This window comes from Geospiza fortis, unplaced genomic scaffold (genome assembly GCF_000277835.1).
Source record: "Geospiza fortis unplaced genomic scaffold, GeoFor_1.0 scaffold608, whole genome shotgun sequence".
Lineage (NCBI taxonomy): Eukaryota > Metazoa > Chordata > Aves > Passeriformes > Thraupidae > Geospiza > Geospiza fortis.
This window is the reverse complement of record NW_005054494.1, coordinates 1,187,844-1,213,778: the sequence shown is the minus strand read 5'-3', so window position 1 is coordinate 1,213,778 and position 25,935 is coordinate 1,187,844. Positions and strand designations below refer to the sequence as shown.

The 25,935-nt window shown below is 50.4% G+C and overlaps 1 protein-coding gene across 1 annotated transcript in view; it reads left to right on the top strand.

Moving 5' to 3' along the window:
- Positions 1-25,935, top strand: part of LOC102032406 (nucleotide exchange factor SIL1) — a gene marked incomplete at its 5' end in the record, with an annotated part of 39,993 nt that overhangs the window by 750 nt on the left and 13,308 nt on the right. Inside the window, 2 exons of the mRNA XM_005428633.3 lie at positions 1,609-1,800; positions 6,311-6,432. Of these exons, the coding sequence (XP_005428690.1) occupies positions 1,609-1,800; positions 6,311-6,432 (314 nt within the window). The remainder of the gene's footprint in view (positions 1-1,608; positions 1,801-6,310; positions 6,433-25,935) is intronic.

The following is a 25,935-nucleotide window of genomic DNA, read 5'->3' as shown; positions in this document are numbered from 1 at the left end:
ATTTCTTTAACCCTCACTCCTCCTGCTGCCTTGGTGTTGGCTCACTCAAACAAAAACTGAAAGAGGAGTCAAGGCTCTCAAGTTCTGGCGTCACAGAAAGGCTTTTTCTTCCCTTATGTGGCAGCACGGCATGATTTCATTTGCTGGAGATTATTTCCATAGCAGCATTGCTGATTGATTGCAGGGCTGCTGAAAAGGGCTGCTGGAAACGAGGATCATTGAAATGCAAAAATTAGTGATACTCTATTAGGTGAAAATAAGCCATATTTTAAAACCCCCTGTTAGAATAGCTTTTGTCCCAGCAACTGGGCTAAAAGCAGCTACATCTAATGGACCTAAAGTATTCCATTTGCAGTCACTCCTGCAGAGAGCAAATCCATCCTTGAAGGCTCAGTGTCAGAGGAAATGGAGTTACGCTGAGCCTCTCTGTGCTCCGGCAGAGGCACCTCGGGGAGGGGTGGGTTGGGTGTGGTACCTCTGGTAATTTATCATTCCATTGACACAGCTTTCACCTCCATTGCTCACTTGGTTTTCCTCCAGCCCTCTCTGATCCCTCATGGGCGGCAGGGCATGTGCAAACCCTCCAGCTGAGGCTCACTCTGAATACAAACACATCTTGGCATTTGTGACAAATCCCTTCCAAAAGGGGCTTTTTGCCAGTCTCCTGTCCTTGGGGCAGCCCAGCTCCAGCATGGCCTCTGTTGCTTCTGTCCCCTGCAGCAGCAGGCTCTGTCCCCAGTGCCACCAGTGCTGATGTTCCTGCGCCTCTGGGGCTCTCTGAGATCTCAGACAGATCCTTTCCTCCTCACCACATGTTTTGTGTCAGCTCTCTTGGTTCAGGGCAGCCCTTGGGGTGCTGTTACTGCGAGGGAGATGAGTTCAGGACAGGCTGTCTGCTGGCCAAGCCCCATGGCACAACACATCAGCTGCCCCCAGCTTATCACTGCTCCTCCTGCCTCCCTTTCGGACAGCTTCTGTCCCCACACCTCTCCCTAGGAGATAGACCCTTCCTGGAATTTCCTCAATGCTTGGAATGGCAAAGCGTCTTTGTCTGTGTCTGAGAACTCCTTGGAGTCACTGGGCACTTTGGGCTGGATGGGACCTCTGGAGCTCTCCAGCCTCATGTCCAGTTCCAGAGAGGTTCAGCTGTAAGATCAGGGAGGTGCCTGTGCCTCAGGGCTTTTTGCAGCCAGGTTTTGAGAAGATCCACTTGCAGGCAAACTGAGAACAGCAGTACTGTTGCCTGTGGGCTTGATGTTGAGCTGGATGGAAATGGGATGTAGAAATGGTGCACAAATGCTGTAGGGATGTAGAAGTAGTGCACAAATAGTCTAGAGATGTAGAAGTGGTGCACAAATGGTCTGGAGATGTAGAAGTGGTGCACAAAACCCTACTGTTCACTCATATTGTGGGTGTCTCACAGCTAACTGGGTTCCTGAGCTTCTCAGAAGGACCCTGCCCCTGCACCTCTGATGTACAGCAATAAATCCATTGGCACAGACAGCCAGGTTCCCTTTGTGAATTTTGGGGCTGGCACTCCTTTCTGTGTCTGTCTTGTGTCTCTTCATCTCTCATCTTCACATCTGGTTTCCTCCTTCTGTTTCCAAGGCCCGAGAGGAAGAGGTGAGGAAGAAGTTCCGGCCCATAGAGCAGCTGAAGGAGGAGTTTGAAAAGCTGAACATGAAGATAGAAACAGATTATGAAATTATGGCGAAATTAATCAGCAAATTCAACAGCTCTGCCTCCACGCTGGATGAGAAAGTCGCGGCGCTTTATGATCTCGAATATTATGTTCACCAGGTAACAAGAATGCCTCAGTAACTACCGTGTAAAATCCAGGGGATACGGTGTCATAAACGGGGCTTTATTTTTCTTATCAGTATCAGGTAATACAAATTGCTTAATTACCATAATCCTGGGACAATAACAGACAGCAGAGGACTAGTGCAGGCTTATTTTATATCCAGGTTGGAATTAATCATCGCTTGTGCCAGGAGCCAGCAGTATCCTGGTGGTTGCCTGATTTGTTGTCTGTTCTCAGGCTGGTTTTCTTATCCTCTCTTTTTCCTCTTTTATCTCCTTAATGTTACAAAATGGGGTTTTAGCTGCCATTTTTGGGTAAGCAGAGTGGTGGCTGCTCAGAAAATAATTATTTTCTCTCTGCTTCCATGGAAAGCTGCTGTGGTTGATGGTAGGTGCCCTTATATCAGTTCACAGAGAACGTCTTTGTACCAGGGAAGGCGACAGCCACCCAAAACCCCCTATTTTGTCTTGGTGTGAGTAAGCAGTGGCAAGCAGAGCCTCACTGTGCTAATTAGCTCTGTGTGAGGGTGAACATATTTCCTGGCATCTCGCTTCCTCGGGTTTGTGCTCACACTTTTCCCCCCTCTCTCTGATCTCTCTTGCTCTGCTTTCAGCTCACACATTCTTACCTCCCCTTGGATGCAGCTGCAGGCACAGAGCTCTGCTCCCCTGGGCTTGGTGCCTGCCTTGGTGCCACCCCTGGAAGGGTGTCTGGGCATCCTGCCTCTGCTCTGCCGTGTGGGAAGGGACTTGGCTTCTCCCTCCCCAGTGACTGGGAGAGTCTGGAGTGCACTGGGGGAGTGTCCAGTGGCACTTTGTCATTTCAGAGGGTGAATGGGACAACTCTTGGGAGGTGCCAGTGCAAGCCCTTTCACTGGAGCAGCACTTGTTGAACCAAATGTGGTATTTGGGGGCAGGTAGCTGAAGTGTTGCTGCTGTGAGAGAGAGAGTCCATGTGCCAGCTGATACAAGTGTTATTTCCAGGGCTCTTTGTCTTGAATTTTCACTCTGAATTGTCGTTGTGGGCATGCAGAGGCTTCCTTGCTGTTTGTTCTCCCTGCTTTTGTGTCACTGACGGCATCTGTGTGACTCAGAGAATAACTGTGAACAATGGGCACCCAACGAGCTTCATATTTGTACTCAGGGCTAATCTTGCCTGATTAAGGGTGCCAGAGCATCAGGCCATTGTGCTAAAAAGCAACCCCCAAATGCCCTGGGATGCCTTGGATTCCAGCATAGCTGTCTGGACTATTCCAGCAGAAATCCCTGCAGCACAGGATGGGGCAAACAATTTCAGAATGGCAGAGGAGCAGGGACTGGAGCATCAAAGGGAAGCACATGCAGCATCAAAGGGGTCAGAGAGGGGGAATGGCAGGAGGCTGGCAGGAGCACAGGGGCTCCTTTGTGCGCCGATCACAGCGCTGCTCTGTGCCCGCGCTGTCGGGGCAGATGGCTGGGCAGCACCTTCTCGTCAGGCAGGAAGCTGATAAGAAATATGACTTGTCTCTAAGCCAGCATGGCTTTTCCTCCTCTTTCTTCTTCCAGTCAGTTGAATGCGTCCAGAGCATTATCTCTGCTTGGGACTGACTTTAGCAGCAGTGGCTTAATGTAATTACTGAATAGCAGCCAAAGGACGCTTGTGCCGCATAACCCTGGAAGGGCTGAACTGTCAGGACTCCTCTGCAGCGAGTCACAGCCCTGCTGTGAGAGCAGGGGACCCTTGCAGGTGTGGGTGGCCCAGGACTCGTGTAGTGCCACTTTACAGGTCCCACCTTCCCCAGCCTCCATCAGAGCAGTACCGTGCCGTGGCTTTTCAGAACTGCTCAGCTCCCGGCCATCCTGCTGCTGTCTCCGGGGCACGGGATGCCCTGTGGAGTGGAAAATGCCATGCCCTGGAGGGTGTGCAAGCAAAGGCTGCTCCCTGCTCTGTGCCATGGTCACCCTGGAGCAGAGGGTGCGGGGCAGCTCGTGCCTCGGAGTGCGCCGTGGGAGCCATGGCTGGTGCCCAGCCCGGGGAGATGCTCTCTCCTGCCTTTGAAGAGTCAGCCCAAGGGCTCTGCCTTTGCTCAGCTTTTGGTTGCCAGCTCTGGTTTGCTTCTCCTCAGCCACAATTCAGCTTGGCATGTTTGGGAGCCTGTCTTGGAGAAGGAGTAGGAGGGTTTGGCTTGCTGGGTTATCTGTAACGCATAAAACCCAAATGCAAATGTGAAGAGGGCAGAGCGTAACTCATAAACAGCATTCACGGTGCTTGCACAGCAGTGTGTGGAGCCAAGACCCATTCTCAGGCATTGCAGGCTCTTTCTCTCAATTATTTACTCTGCTTATCTTCCCCTCTCCTCTGCTCTGACATGCTACACCATCTCTCTCTGCTAATTTCCTCTCCATCGTGTGCAGTTGACATGCTGCTTTCCCTCGCTCTTGTTTTCTAACATTTTCCCTCTCACCTTCCCTCCCTATTTTCTTTCTCCTCCAATTCAAACCTGCTCCCTGAATAACTGTTGTCATATTTGCTCTTCTCCCATCCCTCCCCTCGCCTGCTTTGCCTGTGTACTTTACTCAAGAGCTCTTTTGATCTTTGGTTTTTCCTCTGTGCCGATTTCAGTGGACTGAAGTGAGGTAGGAGCTGCTGCCTTGCAGCATCCACTGCTCCCCAGAGAGGTTAATACCTTCAAGTTGTTAACTTTGGGGATTTTGTTAGTTTTAGAACTGGAGCTCTCACAACAGACTCTGGTTAAAAAAGATAAACACATCTTCAGAATAAGCTTTACAGCACAACAGCACAATTTACATTCTGCTGTTGTGGTGTCTCACTGACGCTGGGGCAGCACAAAGGACTCTGGTGCTGCTGAGGTTACAGCAGGGGCTGGTTTTACCGTACCAGCTGCTGGATGCAAATTCCTGCCTGTCCATACATTCCCTCTCATGCAGAAGTCAATGTCTGATTCCAGCACTAAACCAGTTTTTACAGAGGCTGAGTAATAAAAGGACCCACTGGCAGCTGAAATTGGGTTGCTGCATAGATTTCTTTGTAGATAAAGATGGGTCTGCAGAAAAGTGAGAGCTCTGGCAGGCCTGGTTTATAGGGACAGTTAAAAGAACAGCATCTGAAAGGATACAAAAGCTGCTGCAAATCCTGAATCAGCCCCAGCAGACCTGCAGAGAGCAGCTTTGCAGAAGGACAGGTGGGTATTGTCCCATTGGGGAGCAGAGATGAGCTGGAGCTCCCCAGGTCCTGCTTTGGTTGGTAACGACAGACCTGTAGGACACAAAGCTTCTTCCTTCTCCTGGGTACCTGAAATATCTGACTTAGGGACAATTTTGATGAAGGTACATGGTTGAGATAAATATAACACTGAGCATGAAGTCATTGACTAGAAAAGTGTCCCACATGCCCTGCATGGCTTGTGGTCCTGTCCCACCCCATCAGGGGGTCGGCTTGCCCTGCTGATAACTCATTTTTATATTCTGTTTCCATCTGCCAACGATTGCTGTTGTCTCCCTGTCTTTCAGAGAGATATGTCGAATTTCTAAACCTGATTTTTCTGTGCAGGCAGAAACTGATTTTTCTGTGCAGGCAGTTCTGAGCATTCATCAGATCCTCTTTTAAACGGAAAAAAAAATCATTGAATACCAAAATGCATCGATTTGACTTTGGACTGAATTTTGTACTTGAAGTAGTTTGTGCTGTTTCTCTAAATTTTGTCTGTGAGCACTCAGAGCCTTTTCTGATCTCCTCTCCAAGAGCAGATGCCCGCTGGGACTGTGCCTGGCTAGCCCCTGATCCACTTAGAGCCAGAGGCTGATGAATTCCCACTAATGTGCAAACTTTTCCCTACTGGCAGTTAATCCATTATTGTTTGCTTAGAAAAGTCATTGTGGGGCTGCTCCCTGGAGAAGCTCCTGGCTGACCCTCCAAGCAGGGACTGGCTTTTTCCTTCCTTGTCCAGGGGAAGTTGTTGATGGAACTCACAGAGAACTCCCAGAACTGCCTGTGCTCCTCACTCCCATGCCCCCTTTGCACCCTGTTGGTGCTGACAGGCTCCTAAACATCCCTGACTCCTGGTGCTACAATCACAGCATCAATTAATTAACTTCATTTGCAAAACATGCAGTTCCCTGGGTCCCCAGTAAAGGCCTGCTCACGGGAGAGCAAAGAGCTGGAGTTTTTTGACATCAGCAGATATATTGAGTTTTTGACACCACCTGAATTGCCAAAGTACGTGTCAAGAGCGTTTTTGATAGCTATAATCAAAGTATTTGAGTTTTCCAGCCATGCCTTCTGAGTGTGACAACGTCCTCCCACGAGGACACTGTGCCTGGGCAGCTGTGACATGGCTGCTCCCGGGCAGGGCTGTGCTGAGCTCAGCCACAGCCATTCCCTCGGAATTTTTAATTCCTTGTAAAACTCCCTGCTGGTCAGAGCAGGAGGGAAGGGATGCTGTGGGTGTGAAGGGAGGTGTTCTCCAGGGGCTGGGGCTTTGTGCTGATGGAAGCTGCTCTCTCCCAGGTGGACAATGCCAAGGATTTCCTGTCCATGGGTGGGCTCCGGCTGGTGATTGAGGGGCTGAACAGCAGCGAGGCCTCGCTGAAGGAACACTCTGCCTTTGTCCTGGGAGCTGCCCTGTCCAGGTGAGACCTGCCCTCAGCTGGGCTCTGTGCCTCTCTCCACCTCCCTTGGTTTATTTCTGACAGCAGAGACCGAAAGCTGTGTTGTGACACACCACAAAACTGTCTTGTCCCCTTCCTCGCCCTTGCAACACCCATTTCCCCTTCTCCTCAGTGTGTCCTTATCTTGTTCATTGGACATATCCAGAAGTAATGTGGTGTCAAATCCATGATTGTTTCTTGATTTCCCTGGGCTCCTTGTTTCTACAAAGTCCAACAGGGGTATAATTCTCCCTCTGTCCCATTGACAGCTCTCTCTGGGGGAAGCTGTGACAGAGGGTACTGTTACAAGCACCCCATGAGCACCTTTGTCCTTCCTCATCCTTGCTCCTGGGCTGGTCCAGGATGGCAAGGTGCTGATCTGAGCAGCTCCTGTGGTCTTTAGAAAGAGATTTGGGCCCCATGGCCACATGCCTCTGACATCAAAGGCGTGTTGATTAGATGTGGGGTCAGGAATAAGGGTCAGCAGCCAGAATCCAGAGGAGACTGACCTGCAGGAGGTTTGAGGTTCAGGGGAAGGAGCCTGCTCTGCCTCATGCTGGGGCATCCTGTGTAGTGCTTGCTGCAGGAGGTATCCTGTGGGCTCCATGGGTTTTCTTGGTGGCCCCTTTTTGATTTATGGGTTTTGGGGCTTTGCAGGGGATGTGTTGCTCATTCAGAGGTGCAGAGGCTTTAGAAATGCATTGGATGGACTCAAATTCAGGATCAGAAGTGCAGAGTGAAAATTGAAGGTCAGGACTGTTTTATCTGCATATTTCTACACCTAAAAATACAGTCACCTTCTCCAGCATCATAAATTATTTATGGCTTAGTCTAACACATGGTGCACAGACCTGCATTTACTTGGCAATCTCATATGCAATGCAGTTGGCCCTCAGCATGTGTGGAGTGATGGGCCTTGTGGACAGGAGCAGGTACCCAGGTTTACACCAGGAAAGGATCCAGCTTCTAGTCTGAAACAGAGCCTGATTTAGGGATGACAGGAAGATACATCAGAAGCAAAACCTGCTCTTCTGGTATATCTTAGCCTCTGAAACAATACCAGAGTGGTTTGCCCAGGTTCTTTATGTAGACTCTTTCTGCATACTGAGAAGATCATGCAGAGGGTCTGAAAACATTTGCAGGTAACTTGTGAAATGACAGGGGCTGCTAAAGAGCTTCTTTCCAGATGTACCTGCCATGACATGGTCAGGACTCCAAAATTTCATTGTCTCATGGTACCTGACAGTGTAGCAGTGGCCACGAGAGTCACACTTTTGTGTAGGCTTTCTCACTCAAGTGCAAAAATCTTCTTTGGAGAGAGCCTCTCATCTGATATGACAACATTAAACTGCTGCTTTGCAAACTTGTGGACCTTTTTTCTTTGAAGGACATTCTGGCAGATGGTAATTTGGAGTGGCTTGGATGATACATTGTCTGAGAGCTCCGCTCCAAAATGTGAGGGATATTATGCCTTGGTTTGAGTTTGCTTTTTCTCCCCTTGCTGTGCTTAAGTTTTCTCAGTAGACACCTACATGCCAACTTGTCTGCTGTGTGCTCACTTGTTTCATTCGTTTGTTCATACATTTTCTCAGCTTACTCCATGCTCTAGTTAAACTGTTGGGGGCATTTCAGGTACTTCACACAGCATTTTGTGTTTTTCTGAGGGCTTGTTTTTTATTTCCTTCCCTCATGGTTGTTCCTGAGAGCCTTAGAGAGGTGGTAGGGCTTTCCAGTAAATTCCCAGAGGTGTCACAGCTCACTGGGCTGCAGGGACATGATCTGCTCTGTGCTTGTGTGCCTGGGGATGGTGTCAGATCCTGTGCTGGATGCTGAGCCTGGGAAGAGGCAATGGTCTGCTGCTCACCAAATGGGTCTGTGGCCATCTCCCCGGTCTCTTCAGCCAGGCTGGCTCAGGTTTCAGGCCAGTGGTTTCAAGCCAGGCAAACATTCCCAGAGGGAAATCAGGGCATGCTGATAGCAGCTCCAGAGCCTGGCACGGGAGGTCAGGAACTCCTGGCACAGCTCAGTCTGGAAGAAGGAGTTTGGCCTTGTCTATAGACAAGTGTTTAACACAGGAGGAAACCACTGGACACAGAGTGATTCCACATGTGCCTGGGTCACATCCAGAACTTTTCAGCTCTCAAAAATACCCAGATCTTCTCCAGATTTGCACTGTCCTTAACTCTGCTCAGGTAGTCAAGCAGGTAATGGATGGAACAAACAGCTGCAGCACCCAGGTCCTGCCTGCACATGGTCCTGCCAGGACCTGGCTCAGAGCTCTGGCTGTGCTGGAAGCCCATTGGAATAAAAGGGTTTTCCAGGGGATCAGCATCTTGAGCCAACAGGCCAGGGGGCTGGCCAAGACTTGGATCAGCAAAGGCAGGAGGAGGAGAAGGCGCAACAGGGCCAGCTCAGGATTTCCCCTTCCTGATACTATTGCTCCTATTTATTTGGCTTAAAGCAGACTTGAAAAGCAGCCATAGCACAGCATGACTGGGACCTCGGGGCACAGGGTCCCAGGTCCAGCTGCCAGGGTCTGGCCTCCTGGCATCCATCTGCCTCTGGGAGCCTCTGCCACAGGAGAGGCAGATTTCTTCACCTGACAGGGAGGAAATCAAGGTTTCATCTCATGTTTCTCTTATATGTCCTTCACTTCAGGCATTTGGGTTTTAATTGCTGAGGCTGTGACCAAATCAAACATCATTCCATCTGGTGGAGTTCTCTGAGCAGTGCCCTTATTGCAAGTCTAAAACCTCATCACACTCTTACTGTTTTTAAGCCTTTAACAAAATGTTTTTCCATTCAGCAGTTTGCAAAAGTAAACTTCATTTGAACAATCCTCAAGTGCTCTGATTGCAAATAAAAGTTAAATGCACTAACAAAAATAATTGCTAGGCATGTGGGGTTGTACATTTAGGTATCCATAATTCACTAACAGTATATGCCAATACACAGCATTATCTGGATTTTCAGTGATTGCATTAGCATAAAAGCATGTTAGAATTTATCCTGTGGCACTAACATTTAAATATATATAAGTATGAAATATTAAGATCCAGCATTTTGGAGGCAAGTGAAACTACTGTCTGTAAAATGTTCCTGCATATTTTGAAGGTACACTCCAGTATCTTCGCATGACAATCAGCATTCGCACCATTGGGTCCAAACATTACAAAAATGTCAATGTTTTATGCAAAGAGGAGCTATATTAAGCTAAAAAAGATTGCTGATGAGAGAAGTGTCTTCTGATGTCCTCTGAGCTATTTACAGGCAGCATCTCCCTTTGTTCGTGGCACAGCCAGGCCTCTGTGCAATCTGTATCTCCATGTTTCACAAGAGTGGAAATGTTAGCCAGAAAGGATTATGCGTGTGATTAAAACCTCCATTTTTGACAATTTTACCTACAGGAAATGTTTTTCCACACCAATAATTTGAACATTTTAGTATTTTGTAATAAAAGGATTTTTGTAATCCGTTTAGAAGGGGAATAATAATTTATGTTGAATGCCTTCTTGAAGCTTTATCCCAAACGCTCCCTGTGTACTTTGGGATGAGTTGGAGGTGAGGATGGAGAGAAGTTAAGCTGTAGGACCTTCAAGGCAAAGGGAAGCAGTTTGTATTCCATGGGGACAAGGCAGAAGGTGAGATTTTGGCCTGGCCAGAGTGGGGAACTGGGAGGGCAGCCACTTGTGCAGCTGCAGTAAGAGACTCGTGGCATTTTGGCCAGACCTTCCAAAGCCCACCCCATGGGGTAGCCAGGGACAAGGATGTCCCACTGATGGTCCAAGCTGACATCTGCCATGTGTCCTAGAAGGGCACGGGACAGTCCCAGCACAGCCTCTGCCCACAAGCTCAGCACTGCTGGGCTCTCACTGTTCCCTTTTGGCCCTGAGTGCTAAAATAATGTCACAGGGCTTGGTAAAGGCTTGAGAGTAAACTCATCACTGGTGAGAATTGAAGCATGATCCTGCAGCCACACACAAGAGTTTTCCATGGATTGTCTTAGCTGTTTCCCAGAGATTAAACCCCTTAAAGGATGACCATGTGCATCCTGAATACCCCATTCACCATTATTTGTATTACCCAGCTCTGAAGCTCATTCAGAGCTTGCCCCACTCTGGTAAAGCCAAGAGAGGCACAAAGCATGTGTTTGCTTCTCAAGAGAAACCTCAGAGAAGCTCCTAGAGTGATGGGCTCTGATTCCTCCTGCTGTCTGAGAGCTCAGCATCGTGGGATCCACCTGGCTTTGGTTCTGCTTTTCCATTGTTTTTTCTGAGGGAAGAGGGATGTGGGAATGCTGTCTCCTTGCTCCATCCAGCAGTCCCCTGGTGGTGCCCATTTTCCCAGAGCACAAGACTTCCCTGCTCTGTTGGAGAAGCAGCAGCCTCTCCAGGATGCCTCTGTCAAGAGGAAAGAACTTCCACCAGATTTAAGGGGCTTGAGTTAGGTCCAGCTGTGCACTGAAACTGGTTGGTGCTCACTGGTGTTAAATAACACAGAGGCTCAAGCAATAAACCCAGGAAAAGTAAAATTAAAGACCTTGCTTCAATGCTGTCTTGTAAGGACATAAGAATTTCTGTGCAGAGAAATAAATCTGGTTAGCTTAACAAGCACTGTCCCTACCCATTTATTTCCAATCCATCTTCATCCCTTCCTCCTCCAGCTTTTCCTTTTACATCCTGCAGTATTTGCCCATCTCTTTATCCACTTTCCCTGATTTTTTCAGTGGCCCTGTTTGCCCATACCATGTGTTTGCCATCTCCCAGTTGCTGTAATTCCAGCTCCACTCTTTGACTGCTTATAATTTCTTGCTTTGTAGATTGTCTCCTCTATTTTTATTCGAACTCCTGACTTGTGTGAAGTTATCAGCCTCACTGCACTTAATTTGAAATTAATTTGATTGGGTCACCTCAATTTTTTTTCTGTAATGATAATGAACTCAACCTATTTAGCCTTTCCCCATTATGAATAACCTTAACAAAAACTGCAGTGCAGTATAAATGGGTGTTTCATCATTGTGGTTAATTACACAGAAGAATAAATCCCTAAACATTTTTCAGCCTCTGAAATCTAACAAGGAAGTGTAATTAACAATTAAAGAGTAAACTGCCATTCATGTGCTCTCAGGAAGACAAAGAGGGAAAAGTCTAGAATCCAAGGTTTGCTCCTGGGTTTTTGGGGAGAAATGTTTGGGGCAATGCTGATGGCTGGAAGTGGCAGGGGGTGGGGTCAGGCCCTTGTCTTGTGCCAGGTGTGTTTTCCCCAGGTGCCTGTGGCTGCTGGAGAGGGGAGAAGGTGGGATGGACATCTTGGCCTCAGCCCGAGGGACTGGGCTTAGGCTGAGGACATTGTCCTTTCTGTAAAACAGGGGAATTCTGGAGTGAGTTCTCTGGGTTTGGCTGGTGCTGTGAGAGGACACAGAGGTCAAGCAGTGGGGATGAAATGTGTGTTTGGCCTCACACCCATGTGGGCAGTGAGCTCCCACACATGACCCCAGCACTGGGCTCCCCTGGCTTCTCCCACTTACCTGGGGCTCAGGCAGGTGGCCTTGTCCTCCTGAGTCCTTCACACAGCAGGGAGTGCTCCCAGAGCCTGCAGAGCCTCCTCAGTCCACAGCTGCTGGTGTTCTAAGAGCTGTGGGAGGTGTCCTGCCCTGCAGACAGAACAGCCAGTGCTGCCCAGGGCTGTGACAGGCATGGGGAGCACCAGGAAGCTGCTCCAGCAGAGTTTCAGCAGGGAGGGAAGGACTCATCACAGCCCGCTCATGCATTATATAAAACATGTTGTTTCTGTCTCATCGTGTTTAGTAAATGCTCTCTGCTGAAGCCTTTGAGTTATTGTGGTGGTTTCCATTTAAAATACATGTTCAGGCTGGTTACCTAATCACTTTCTGCCAAAAACCAGCCCAAACTTGCTGTTTCCCAGTGCAGACATGGTTCTGTAGCTGGACACAACATGTATTCCTGTGTCTCTTCAGCCACTATTCATTCATCCTTCTTGTTCTCTACAATTCCCTGGCAGGAGGGTGGAGCCAGGCAGGGGTCGGTCTCTTCCCTGGAGTAACAAGCAATGGGACATGAGAAAACAGCCTCAGGTTCTGCCAGGGGAGGTTTAGATGAGGGAAATTTTTTTCACTGAAAGGGTTGTGAAGTACTGGAGCAGCCCTGGAGGGGTTGAAAAGCTGCACAGATTTGGCACTTAGGGACACAGCTTCGCAGTGAACACGGTGGTGTGAGATTAATGGTTGGCCTTGATGATCTTGGATGTCTTTTCCAGCCTAAATGATTTTGTGATCCTATGTTTTCTGTTTATCCTTTTTACTACAGCCTGTACACTCTGCTAATGCCTTCACAGGCTTCAGAGATTTTCTTCTCTAACCACCTGCATTATTTTCCTGACCGGCTGTGATTTTCCCAGGTCTTGGCATGTTCTCTGCATCCCCTCCAAGCAATAGGTGTAGAGCACTCACCAAGAGGAGGCACCTGCATTTGCTCTGTGCTATGGGAGGGTGCAGATCCCATCTCTGCCTCTGTAGGTGCTGCTGTCTGCACCCTCCTAGCTCTTCCTGATGGTGGCTTTTGTTGGATTTCATTGCCAACTGGCAGAACTGGGCTGTCAGAGGGATGCTGGGGGGCTGCTCATGCCTCTTGTAGCCTCTCTTCTGGATTTAGCCATATTTTCTCTCCCACTCCTCTCCTTGTGCTGAGGAGAGGGCAGCAAATCTTTCACAGGAGGCAAAATAACATAAACCAGCAACTGCAGGCTCCCATGGCATCCAAGAACAGCCCTTGGCTGTCCTGACTGAGGAGGGATCAACCTCTTTTCCAGGCTGGCATCTTCCAGCCTACCTGTTCTCTTAATACAGTGCTTTGATAAGTTTTCTCTCATCTGTCTATTCATGTGCTTAAAGATTCCTTGAAACAGGTGATTATTCATCCATGCAGACAGCTCCTCAGGCCTTCCGCCAGACTGCTGCCAACCTCAGCTGCTTCGAGGCTCTCCAGGTGTTTGCCCGGGATGATGAGAGAAAACAACAACTTACTGGAAATTATCTCTTTCTGAAGAAACTTCTCATCACTGTTAACTGCCTGCTCTCTTCCCTCAGGTGCTGGCATTCTGTGTCTTCTTCTGAGCTGGGTTTTGATGCCCCTTTGTTTTAGATAATCTTTTTTTCTGCTGGAAAGGAGATGTCCAGCAGAGGCCCTCAGAGCAGCCTGGCATGTTTTGGGAGGGGATGACTCCCTGGCAGCTGTGCAGCCCTCTGATGCTCAGGGCAGCTGTCTGTGGCCACCTGATGTCCCCGGGGAGCTGGGCCCGTGGCAGCCCTCCCTGAGGGCAGCTGGGTCCCCACACGGCTGGAGGAACGCTCTCACAGCCGCTCCCACTGAGGCTCGGCCCCTCGGTGCCACTGCAGGAGCCCTGAATAGATTTGAAAACTAATTTGCTGCTCAGAGCATCAATAGATGTACGTCACTTGTCCTTTCTGCTGCATTTAATGAGTTTCCAAGGTACTGCAGCCAGTTCCAGAAGGCTGCCATCAAAGGATCTTGGCTTCCATCAGAATCCTCGTGCCCCTCAGCACTCTGCACTTCTCACGTCTCACATGTCTCTTATGAATTCAACGCAGAGCACATCGTATAATTTCTTGCAAACATCCTTTCCAGACTGTCTCTCCTTTTTTCCTGAATGCCTTGAACACAGGGGATGAGAGAGAGGAAGGGCTCTCCCTACAGTGAGGTGGTGTTAGCTGGAGCCCAGGTGAAATGTGTGTCATGCTAAACGTCCTGTCACTGCTGCTCCCCACGGTCATGACTGCCTCGGTTATTCCCTCCTGGGGCTCACCATAACTGTTCCTTTCTGTTAATCATCCTGAAGCTGGCTTTGGGCATCCAGCCTCAGCTGTCACCATGTGGGACAACACCTCCACGTGGGTGAGGAGGGAGGGGACGTGCTGGTGCTGCCAGACTGACAGCCAGGGGACAATGGGCGCAGCCCTGCAGTGGCAGTTCCAAGGGACAGATCATTAATCCTTAGCTGCATCTGCTGAGATCAATAATTAGGGCTGTTGTTTTGTACAACATCCCAGATCAACATGGGAGTTGCCTTATTGAAGTGGATGTGCAGGCCTGGCTGGCTGGAAAGGCCCCGTGGGGGGATTGCAGAGGAAGGAACACAAAACCCAGGTGCCAACAGTGTGCTGACATGTAAATGAGGTTTCCTGAAGCCTTGAGCAGCTCAAACCTGCCACACACGATGAACCACAAGGGTTCTTGGCTTTTATCTATTTCTGTCACTGCAACAGGGAGGGTTGGAGAGGGTTTCTGGGTGCTAGTCCACGCCTGGTGCAGCAGGGTGGCTGCTGCCAGCATCCCTCTGCTCGAGGCTGCACATGGGAGCCTGTGTGAGCTCCTCTGCGTGTTCCTCCTCTCTTTCTGGAAGCAGGTTGTGTTATATTTCCATACATACTTTGTCATAAAACCCCTAAATATGATTTTAGTTTGTTTGCATGTCTTGCAAGGAGCAGGAACTCACCTGAGTTGTTTTCCAAATTAATACCCCGCTGCTTTTACTTAACAAGGTGTTTTTTCCAAGCTGAGAACAGTAACGACTCTGAGATTCCTTTTTTAAAAATGTATTTTCCTCTCAGGTACTTCATATTGAAATCTGTCTTAATTTCGGTTCAGCTAGTGTGTGAAAACACACGGTGTGGCATTATTAGTCCCTGAAGGAATAAAGACAGATGGAGCCCAAAATGGAATTGGCTTTATGATTAATTGAAACCTTCAAGAGTGCAGTGGAGTCAGGGCTTGGTCCTGCCCTGGCAGCACCTGGGGATCAATTCAGTTGGCATGAGGAGCTCAGGGGGAGACATTCAGCTGTCACCTGGCAGAGCCAGCCCCGAGCTGTCCCCTCCTGGTGGGACCTGTGGCTGGAGGAGGGCAGGGTGGCCCAGGTGTGGGCTGGGGACAGGGAGGGATGGTGGGGTGCCGGGGTCCTTGTGTGGGTGATGTGCTTGGGTAATGAGCTGCTGTTTCTGCCTCGAGCCTCCCGTGGCTGGGCACGACGGCTCCCTGTCCCTGCACAGGGAGCTCAGCAGGGAGCAGGGGAGTGTTTCGAGGCACGCTCCAAAAAACTTGGGAATGTGAGGTATGGGAGTGGCATGAGGATTTGGGCTCTGCTCTGGGTTCCTGCTCCATGTGTGACCTGCACAGTTTCCTCGGGTTTCCCATCCTTGCCTGTGAGAGGGAAGGGAATGATGAAGGAACACCACGTGGTGTTATGTGTGGTAGCTTCAGCATTAGTGGATATTTCTGGGGTCTGTAGCCACTGACATTTACAGCATTTTCTGCTGGATAGGAGGAGAAAAAGGTGCTGCAGAAAGGAGAGTTCTCCATCATGTTTTGGGAGCCAGTCCTCCCTGGCTTTACTGCTCGTGGTGGTGCTTTCATGGTCAGGAAGTCCTGAGCAGCTCTGGAGCTGGGGAGTTGCAGCAAGTGAAGGCAAAGCTGCTTTGCAAGGGCAAATTCTGGAGCTATGTCTGCACTTCTTTTTGGAAAGGGCATGAAGGGGATGGTCAAGGGCAGTGGTGGCAGCCCCAGGGGATTCCCAGTTTCTCACCTGGTGCTCACTGCTGGTCTGGCCTCTGTGCACAGGCTGTGCTGCCATGGCCCACGTGCCAGAGAGAGGCCTGTGGGTGCCTCCCCCTGAGGCAGCTGAATGGGGCTGAGTGTTGACAATAATTTAAGGAAGGATTTGGTGTGGGAAGTTGAAATTGGCTGTGGAGATGATGGTTTAAAGTGTGGACGGGGGCCCACAGCTATGTGTGCTCGTCAGGTGGGTGTGCACTGAACTGGTCTTGCTGGGCAAACTGGATAACAAATAGCATCCATGGGGCCAACAGCTGGGAACAAGGTACAGGGGGCATCTCCCAGATGCAGCCAGGACAGTGTTTTAACAGGCACCAGCACCCCTCCCAGTTAAGATTGGGACCTTGCTAATTGTCCTGATGAGTGGGAGCACTGCTGGAAATGAGCTGATCCTGCAGATCTGTGGGGAGCTGAGCTAACTCCTGGGACATCATACCCAGCACCTCATCAAACATCCAGTGTTCGCTCACTCCAACAAGTGCAGTTTGATTTTTGTTACCCCTGAGCCCCCTAGGATGGTTTGCTGAGGTAGATCTTGTACAGGGAGGAAGGCTCTGTAGCTGAGCTCTCTCTGCAGGAGCTGGCCAGAAGTCATGGAGAGACACTATGAGGCTTCTGTGGATTTTCTTTCCTTTCCCTGGGGACTCTGGGGATTGCAATCAGTGGATTGTGGATTAGTGGATCAGGAATTAGAAATGCCTTTTTCATTCTTATGTTACACACTAATGAACTGACAAATTTAATTTCTTTATTTCAGCTGGAATTGGCAAAGTCGTCTTCTGTCTCTTCTGGTACCCTGAGAATGGCTGAATCCTGATCTCTCTGGGGTCACATCATCCACATTCACTTCTTTGTCTTTAGCCTGTGGCTGTTCCAGAAGTGCAGAGAGCTCTCCAGGAAGAGCCCATCCCTCATGTGTGGTTGCAGTGTCCAGGTGCTGCCGGGGGCTGTGGCTCTCTGCAGCCACGTCTGCCTGTGCCAGTGCAAGGAGGGGAGCTCAGCCCCAGGGAGGCAGAGGGGCTGGCACCAGTCTGGGGGCTCCAGCTTGGCTGTCTGAGTCCACTGGTAGCGCCTCAGGTGTCTCTACCAGGCAGACACCCTGTCAAACCCCGTGGCTCTGCCGAGTGCCTCCATGGCACAGCACAGAGTGTTTGCCCAGCTCCAGGTGTTTGGCTTACATCTGGAGTCAGACTATCCTGAGCTGAAACGACTCACTGGGATCACCCCGTCCAGCCCCTGGCCCTGCCCAGACCCCCCAGCAATCCCCCCTGTGCATCCCAAAGGCTCCTGGAGCTCTGGCAGCCTCGGGGCCGTGCCCATTCCCTGGGCAGCCTGGGCAGTGCCAGCACCCTCTGGGGAAGAACCTTTCCCTGGTGTCCATCCCAAAGCTCCCCTGCAGCCGTTCCCTCCTTCCCTGAGCTCTGCCCTGGGCTCCTCTCTGCAGCTGAACCAGCCCAGAGCCCTCAGCCCTCCTCGGGTGGCCCCTGCAGAGCCTTCCCCAGCCCCGGCCCCTCCTCTGGGCACTCTGGAGCAGCTTTGGGTCTCTGATGTTGTGGCACCCAAAACTGTCTCAGAACTCAAGGTGAGGCCACTCCAGTGCAGAATAGACCAGGACAATCCCCTCCCTTGCCTGTGTGGCAATGCTGGGCCTGATGCCCCTCAAAAAGATGAAAGGAAAATCTAATAGATTTTGTTTGGCCTTGGGCTCGTTCCTGTGAAGGAAGCTGAGATCTTCCCCTGCTCTTTTGCATCCCTCTGTGGGGAGAGTCCTGCTCCTTGGGCAGCCCCTCCACTGTCACAGGCTGGGATTTGGGTGCCGCTGGTGGCTGTGCAGGCTGCAGTGGGCTCCATGTGCCTCTCGTCCAGCTGCACTGCTCTCCAGGGCTGAGGTAGCACCTCCCTACCCAAGCCTGGTGCCAGGGACAGCAGAGAGCAGAAAAAGGCATTTGTGTCGCTCAAAGCCTAACGGCCTGCGCTGTGGGACCTGTCGGCGGGGGAAGAGCAGATCCATCATTACCCAGAGCTTTCAATGAGGACTAAACAAAACGGCCCTGGCTCTCCAGAGCAGGCTTTATTCCTGCATTCTGTGATGCTGAAAGTGGGTCTGCAAGGCGGCCGCCTCACCACGAGCCCCGGCAGAGCTGCTCCTGCTGCGGGCAGGAGCACAGCCCGGGCCATCCCTCACTGCCCCACTGATGGACGGCTCTGGGGCCATGCCGATAATATCTTGATTAACAATTAGCATGATGGAACCGGGAAATACATCTCTTTCCTTGCCCCAAGCCGACAGGTGAGGATGGATATATGTTGCCTGGTTGATTGCTGTGCCTTGTTAGAGCCTATTTAGGGTTGATTGAAAAGCAGAGGCTTTGTGTGACGAGAGACCTTTAATCTCCTGGCAGAGCCAAGTGTGTTTCCCATCAGGAAGCGTTCCTTCTCTGCTGCTTATCTCTAACCCCTGCTTTAAACCTGAGCCTGGCGGAGACCAAAAGAAAGGCAGGATCAAAACAAAAATAATTGGGATCGCTGGCTTCCGTGGGCAGTCTGAACCTGTTATTCCTACTTATCAGCTAGTTATTCCTATATAACTCTTGCAAGAGACAATTCAGCAGTTGCAGCATCTCCTTGATGAAAAGCACTCCAATAAAATAACCATGGCAACAGTTGCTGAGGGCTGGCATGGTGAGGGACGGAGATGTGCTCTCCAAAGGACTCCGGGCCCAACTGCCCTGACAAATGGCCCTGCCAAGCACCAGGAGGTGATGTATGACAGCTGTGTGTGCTGGCTGTTGTCCTGGTGGGGTCCCAGATGTGCTGGGCATGCAGGCTGCCCCAGTGGACCCAGTTACAAGTCACAATTTGTTAACCATGGGTGTCTTCCCCTCCACATGGAAGGGGAGCTTGTAACCTGAAAGCTGAGGGGGAATCATGAGGACGCTCAATCAGAAAAGGAGGGCCAAGGAGGGGACCTCAGGGAGGGACACCACCTGTGATCCCAAAGCCATAGAGGATTTCCCGGGGTTTGGATGCTCTGGGAAAGGCTGTGTCTCTCTGCTGTTGGTGCCAGAGACTGGTATCGATAATAAACACTTGGCATGCCTAATTTAGAGCAACTTCTTTTTAAACCCATGCTAAGACTGTGTTTGATGCTCTACAGGGAGGGTGACAGAGGCCACGTGGCGTTGCACGAGGAGCAGTTTGGGCATTTGCTTTGAGGAGTTGGCCCTTGGTGCATGGAGGAGCCAGCAGAGCCTGGACTGAGCCTGGAGAGTTTGTGCCAAGGGTCCTTCACCCCTGGCTCATGCCCCCCCATCCCACCCAGGGGTCTTCTAGGGCTCACTGTTAGGACCACCCATGTCCTACTGCCCTCCAAATGCTCTGGTCATAATCTTGGCTCAGGAGCAGCTTATCTTTTGGGATGAAGGCCTCTCAAGTAACTTTGTGGGCCTGGTGGTGTTTTTGTTAGGCACTATCCTCTCATTGTTGTCTTCCTTAATTGGACATTTATAAGCCTGAAAAGTAAAAGAAGGAACGTTCACCAGAAGAACAGAGGAGCCTGCTGAAAAGCAGTATTTGTACAGATTTCTAGAAAAGGGCAGTAAATTCTCCACCTCTGCTTAATGATAATAATAGGCAGACTAAGTATCTCTAAAAATATAAAATAACATGGGCCTATTTAGAATAGTCAACATCCTTATCAGCCTGCTGCCATCTCTGCAAACAAGTTTCGCTAGAGATTCTGGGCATGATTTTCAATGGCTCAGAGCAGCTGTAGCTTCTTTGACTTCAGTGAAAAGTCTGAGTGCTTGGCACGGTGGCAAACCAAGCCTCTTCCTTTCTGCTTCAAATTGGGGCTTGATTCTAAGTGAGATGAATTTTCTCCTCCTGATAATTCTGTGCATCTGAAGTGATTACAGCTCCGCGTGAGTGCTCTTTTAGGAGATTTCAATGCAGCGTTTTCTTCCGTCTTAAAAAGGTTCCTTCAAGCCTTATGATGCTGGAGAAGGGGGGGAAAAATAAATTCTGGTGGAAGCCGTTACATCTTCCTATGCAGATGAGAGATTAAAATTTGTATTTTTATAAAACACTCACGGGGGCTAAATCGGAAAAGTTCTGTTGAGGCGAGCGGGTTTTGGCTGGTGGGAACGTGCTGCTAAATTCTTATCTGCCGATGGGGAGGCAGAGCAGGGAGTGGTATTATTTGGAGTTCTTAGAGAGTGAGCTTTAATGTTTGCTTAACTCCACTAAAAATAGACGCCACCCTCTTTTCCTAATAGGCGGCATTTGTCACACTTGATTCATTTCCTCTCCCAAACTGAGCTCCTTCATGAATATTCATCTCTACTCCCCAGGAATCTGCCTGTCCTCAGAAGTTGTACTCGCGGCGACCGTGCCGTAACAATGCGAGTCAGGCTTGCAGGGCTCCCGAGTACCTGGCCCGATGCAGCAAAACGCGCTGGTATCAACAGCTCCCATTGATTCCTGCCTCCTCCCGGAGCCGTGATTGCTCGTTATCCCTCTCGTTGAGACCCTTAACGAGGCTCCCGTTCCTGTTGTCATAGCAGCGCCGCATCGCCCGGTGTAGCAAAGTCTCCGTGGCTGCTAATTGTGTGATGGGAGGATCAGTTTGGCAGTTTTTCTAGTGGGGATTAGGCCAAAAGGTCCCTTCTGAACTGTGATGAATGCGGCTTCCTTCAGAAGAAACTGAAACTTGGTAGTTAGAGGGGATTTCTGACGAGGGAAGCTTTCCACAGCAGAGAGGGAGAGCAGTCCTCACAGAGCTCTTCCATTCGTGCTCTGCCGCTGCTTAAAGCAGGAGGAAGCCAACCAGAAATGCCAAAGGAGGATGTAAAACGGTTGATTCCCTAGTAAGGAAGTCTGTCGGTGCCTCAGACCTTCTAATCTTGGGGAGTCCAGAGCATGTGGAAGGTCCCTGCTACGGTAATGTGCTGCTGGAGAGGGAAAAGTCTGCTCGTGCTGGTGAGTATTGAGGGAGCAGAGATCAGCTCGGGTGCCATTGCTCAGCACCACCAAGGAGATTTTCAGCCACGTGCTAGAAGAGTTGCTCTGAAGAGTTGCTAGAAGAGAAGGGGTTGCTCTGGCGTTGTGGGTGAGAAATGTGCGCAGCAGAAGGAATGATCTCATCACACCTTTGCCCCTGCAAGTCCAGGAGCGCTGCATGGCAGCCACGGTTGGTTAAAGAGGGCACAAGAGACAGAGGGATGTTTGCTGCTTGACCCTGAGGAGTGACTTATCAGCCAGGATGCTCTTGTTAACTGGCGGGACCTGTGCAAGGCTCAGCATCCCTGTCCTGGTGTGGAGCAGCAGCATGGGTTTGCTGGAGCTGGAGGGCCAGTGGCTGTGTCATCCCCAGGGATGGTGGCTCATCTGCAGGCTTGCTGCTGGCTCAGCACGGAGGCAGGAAGGGCTGCAAACGATTCACTGTTCCCACGTGCCAGGGGATGGGGATCAGCTGTGCCTGCTCCCAGGGCCCTACTCTTGGAATGCAGAGGGCGGATTTGTCCCCTGTGCCTCTCAATGGGTTTATTCCACAGTGCTGAAATGTAGCCAGGGTAATCTGTGACCTAAACGTGGGCATGAATAGTGTTTTTAGAGAATGAAAAGAGAAAAAATACATCCTCACCCACCTCAATCTCTCTCTCCAAATTAAAAACTCCCCTGGCCAAGCCCTGCAAATGAGTTTTTGTTGTTTGTGCAGCAAGGAGCCAGATTTTTAAAGGCTGGCTTGCAATTTTACAGCCGTTTATTACAGGCATGAATAATTGCTGGCACAGTGCTACCACTGCTGTTGTTTGCTCTTAAGGTTGGGCCAATTACATATGTAAGCCCTTGATTTACAAGCAAAAGCAGAACTAAAGTAGCTTTGTGGCCTACATTTCAAGAATGAGTGATGTGTCCATGGTCAGCTGTGGGTTCCCAAATTTGTGCTGTGAACCACAGAGGTCCATGGCCATAAATGTGTGGCCCAGATTGTTCAAGGCATCCTGTGGCACGGGCTGTCACAGCACAGCGTGAAGGACATAAACAGGGAGCAGCGAGTGAGGCCCAGGAACCTGCCCAGATTCATCCCATGGCAGGAAAGCTGAAAGATTGTGCTGCATTTTGGGAATTCACAGTGAACACACCGAAAAGAGAGGAAATTGGAACTGAACATAATGGTTCTGCAAGATGGACTTAAACCAAGCCTGTCCAAGTCCTGCCTCCCAACATGAGAACTGGTCTGTCTCCAGCTCCTCTGGGCACTCAGCCCTCTTTGGGAGAGGAGAATCACAGAATCCTAGAATGGTTTGGGTTGGAAGGGACCTTAAAGCCCATCCCATTCCACTCTCTGCCATGGGCAGGGACACCTTCCACTGCCCCAGGCTACTTCAAGCCCCAGTGTCCAGCCTGGCCTGGGACACTGCCAGGGATCCAGGGGCAGCCACAGCTGCTCTGGGAACCTTGTGCAAGGATCTCATGTTCTTCCCAATATCCCATCTAACCCTGCCCCATCAGTGTGAAGCCATTCTCCCTTGTTCTGTCACTCCAGGCCTTAATCCAAGCAGCCACAGCTGCTCTGGGAACCTTGTGCAAGGATCTCATGTTCTTCCCAATATCCCATCTAACCCTGCCCCATCAGTGTGAAGCCATTCTCCCTTGTTCTGTCACTCCAGGCCTTAATCCAAAGTCCCTCTCCAGTTCTCCTGGAGCCCTCTAGGCAGCGGAAGGGGCTCTGAGGTTTCCTCAGAGCATTCCATTCTCCACTCCACCTCTTTCAGCCTATCTCCAGAGTGGAGGTGAATCCATGGAATGGCTGCTATCCACTGAGGAACTTAAAAATGGCTGATTGAGATCAAGCAGAGGATTTTTCTTGCTTCTGCCCAACAGGCAAAGAATGGAAAGGAGGTAGGTCAGTGTGATGGCTGTTCTCCATGGGGTGATGGTTTCCACACATCACCCACAAGCGCTGTGACCTGGACTCTGCATTGCCCAGCATGGGGAAGGTGTCACCGTGCTGTGCTGGTGCCACTGGGTGCCACCAACCGTGGGGTGAGGTGGGAGCCAGCCCAGCTGTGCTCCTCCGCCCCGGCCTGGTGGCAGGCCGGTGTCCTTGCTGCTGGGAGAGCAGGAAGGGCAGGATGTGAGTAAGGGCAGGAGCAGGCAGGATGTTTGTGGGCGCTGATGTCATTGCCACAAATCAGTCGTGGATGTTGTCAGCGGGAGGCAGCGGCAGCTCGGCTTGGGAAGAGGCCAGCGTGTCACAGCCCAGGGGCTGGCCTGAGGAGCACGCTGCACTCATGTCCTCACTCATCAACCCTGCCCTCCTGCAGGGTTTGTGTGGTCAGCTGGAGGCCATGGCCCCCTCCCTGGTGTGCATGGCCTGGGCTCAGTCTGAGTCCTGCTGATGGACCTCAGCTTGGAGATGCTCTGCCCCACCTCAGCACAGGCTGCTCCCACATGCACTCACAGCCACCCATCTGGGCAGGAAGCATTGGTGCAGGACCAGTGATTTCTGAAGTGATTTCCTGAAGCTTCTGAAGGCAGAGACAGCACCCAGTCCCCCCAGGGCTGGCATCCCGTGGTGTGCACTCTGGCCCTGGCAGACCCGTGGGCAGCAGAGCCCTGGGGAGGCACAGCCAGGTTTGTTTACGAGGCTGCAGTCAGCCTGGCTTTTACACCCCAGCAATTACTGGCAAGCCCTGGCTCCTCCTGCGCCTTCGCAGCACATGTGTGAACTCCTGGTTGTGTCACCTCCCTGTCCCCTCCTAGCGGAGTCTAGCAGTGGGAAGTGATCATCACAACTCACATTTGCCTGGCGTATGTCTTTCCACAGTTCCAGAGTGTGGAATGAATTGAACCCGCTTCCTCCTTCACCTTCAAGCTGTTCCTGGATGCAGGCAGCTCAGCTTCCGCAACCACGCTCAGCTCTCGGAGCTTTCTTCTGCCCTAGGGATGGAGCCCTTCTCTCCTGCCTGGCAGAACCTGCCTGGCTGCTCCCCCTTGCAGAGGTGTTGTTCATCTCACGATCTTTTGGGCTTTTCCTAGCCCTTCCCTTGCCAGGCTGAGGCTTTCTGCCCACTCCCTCCTCCACTATGGCAAAGGAGGGCTTTTTGTCTTTGCCTTCAGGGTCATTAAATCATAATTAGCACGTTAGCTTTCTTTGTCAAGGTATCTGCTCTCTCCATCCATCAGTGATGTAGGGCACACTGCTGACATTCTCTTCTTCCTGCATAATTATCTTATTCCACGACATCTTTTATGCAGAATCTTCCCTTCTGGAAGTGCTCCTCTCCCTGCTCCCACTCTCCCTGAGCACCTAGTTCAGCTCTGGTACCTACCATGGCCTTGTTTCTTACACCTGCATATGAAGCCTTTGAGTTATTCCTGTATTTTATTAACTACCTTGATCATCTTGGCTCTTTGAGAGCTTGATTCAGGCATTCATGAGTGTTTCCTTCACCCTCTCTCTGAAGATGGGATCTGTGTCACCCAGCTTCAGTGCTCCTACACGAGTGTCCGCCTGATCTGGCTATCCAGGCTCCCTCTCCAGCCAGGGACAGGGAATCCTCCAACGGGCAAATCATTCCAGCTAAGGCGGGAGGCAAAGGCAGCCCCATCTCCCATTAGACAAATCATCTTTTCTGCTTGCTGCTGCTGACCTTGAATTCCTCAGATGCTTTTCAGAACAGATGCAGCCCCCTTTAGAGTGACCCGAAAGCTCTGGGCAGTGGATTTGCCTCTCTGGGTTAGCCAGGGCAAGTCCCATGGAAAAACAGACATAGGGTCTCCAGGGACTTGCAGACCACAGGTCAGGACATGTTACTGAGGGAGCCCAGGCAGCTTTTATGGGCTGGATGTCTTAATTGTAGCTGTCTGATGTTAACAGAGATGAATTTGACACTTGGAAAGGTTTGGGGAAATGTTTTCTTCTTAATTTGTATTTAGGAAATGTAAAGATATATAGTGAATGTTTAAAAACTAACAGCAACAGTAATAACAGTAATTATAGGTGGGCACATTTTTTCTTTTATCTTTTAACTGAAGTTGCTAGAAAAAATGACTGCTGTGCTGATACTTGGCAGGGACACTGATGTGAATACCCACTTGTTTCTGAAAAACGCTGTGGGATTTTTAATGACCATCAGCAGCACAACCTTGATTTTTAAATGTCATCCTAAATGTAGCAGTTACAGCCTCCTCTGCCGTGGCATGTGGGTGGGTGAGTAGGGATGAATCAGAAAGCAGAAAGAATTGCTGGTGCTTTCTGTGGCTCCCAAGTTTTCCTCGAGGGCTTCCCACCTAGGAACTGGCTGGAATTATCCGTGGGTTGTGTTGCAGTCCCTGGTCCCGTGGCATCTCCTGCTGTTGCTCTCCCCTCTATTAATCCATGATTAAGTGGCTTGATGTGGAATGAGTTCATCAGGTTTCTTCAGGAGCTGGTATTCCACAGGATATCCTCTCTGTTTATCAAAACAAGATAAATGACAAAAATGTTTCCTAGCTTTTGCAGATGCAGTTTTCCATTCTCCCTCTGGCTGGAAACATTCCCCAGGCTTCACTTTCGGAGCTGAAATCTGTGCTTGGCATTTGCAAGATGGTGATTTGCTTTTGTAAATGGAGCAAAGTCTTGGTTTTGAGTCATGACTCAGTGAAACAAATCTACTTTTATCGACTAAAACGATTCTAATAGCGCCATTAAACCCGCTGGGACCGGGAAGAGCAGAGTGACACGGCAGCGGGGTGGATCCAGCATCTTCCCTGGCCTGCCAAGGCTCGGGAGCGATGAGTGGATGGGGGTTTAAGGAGCATACCCTCCCTCCCGCCGTGCTCCCCCCCC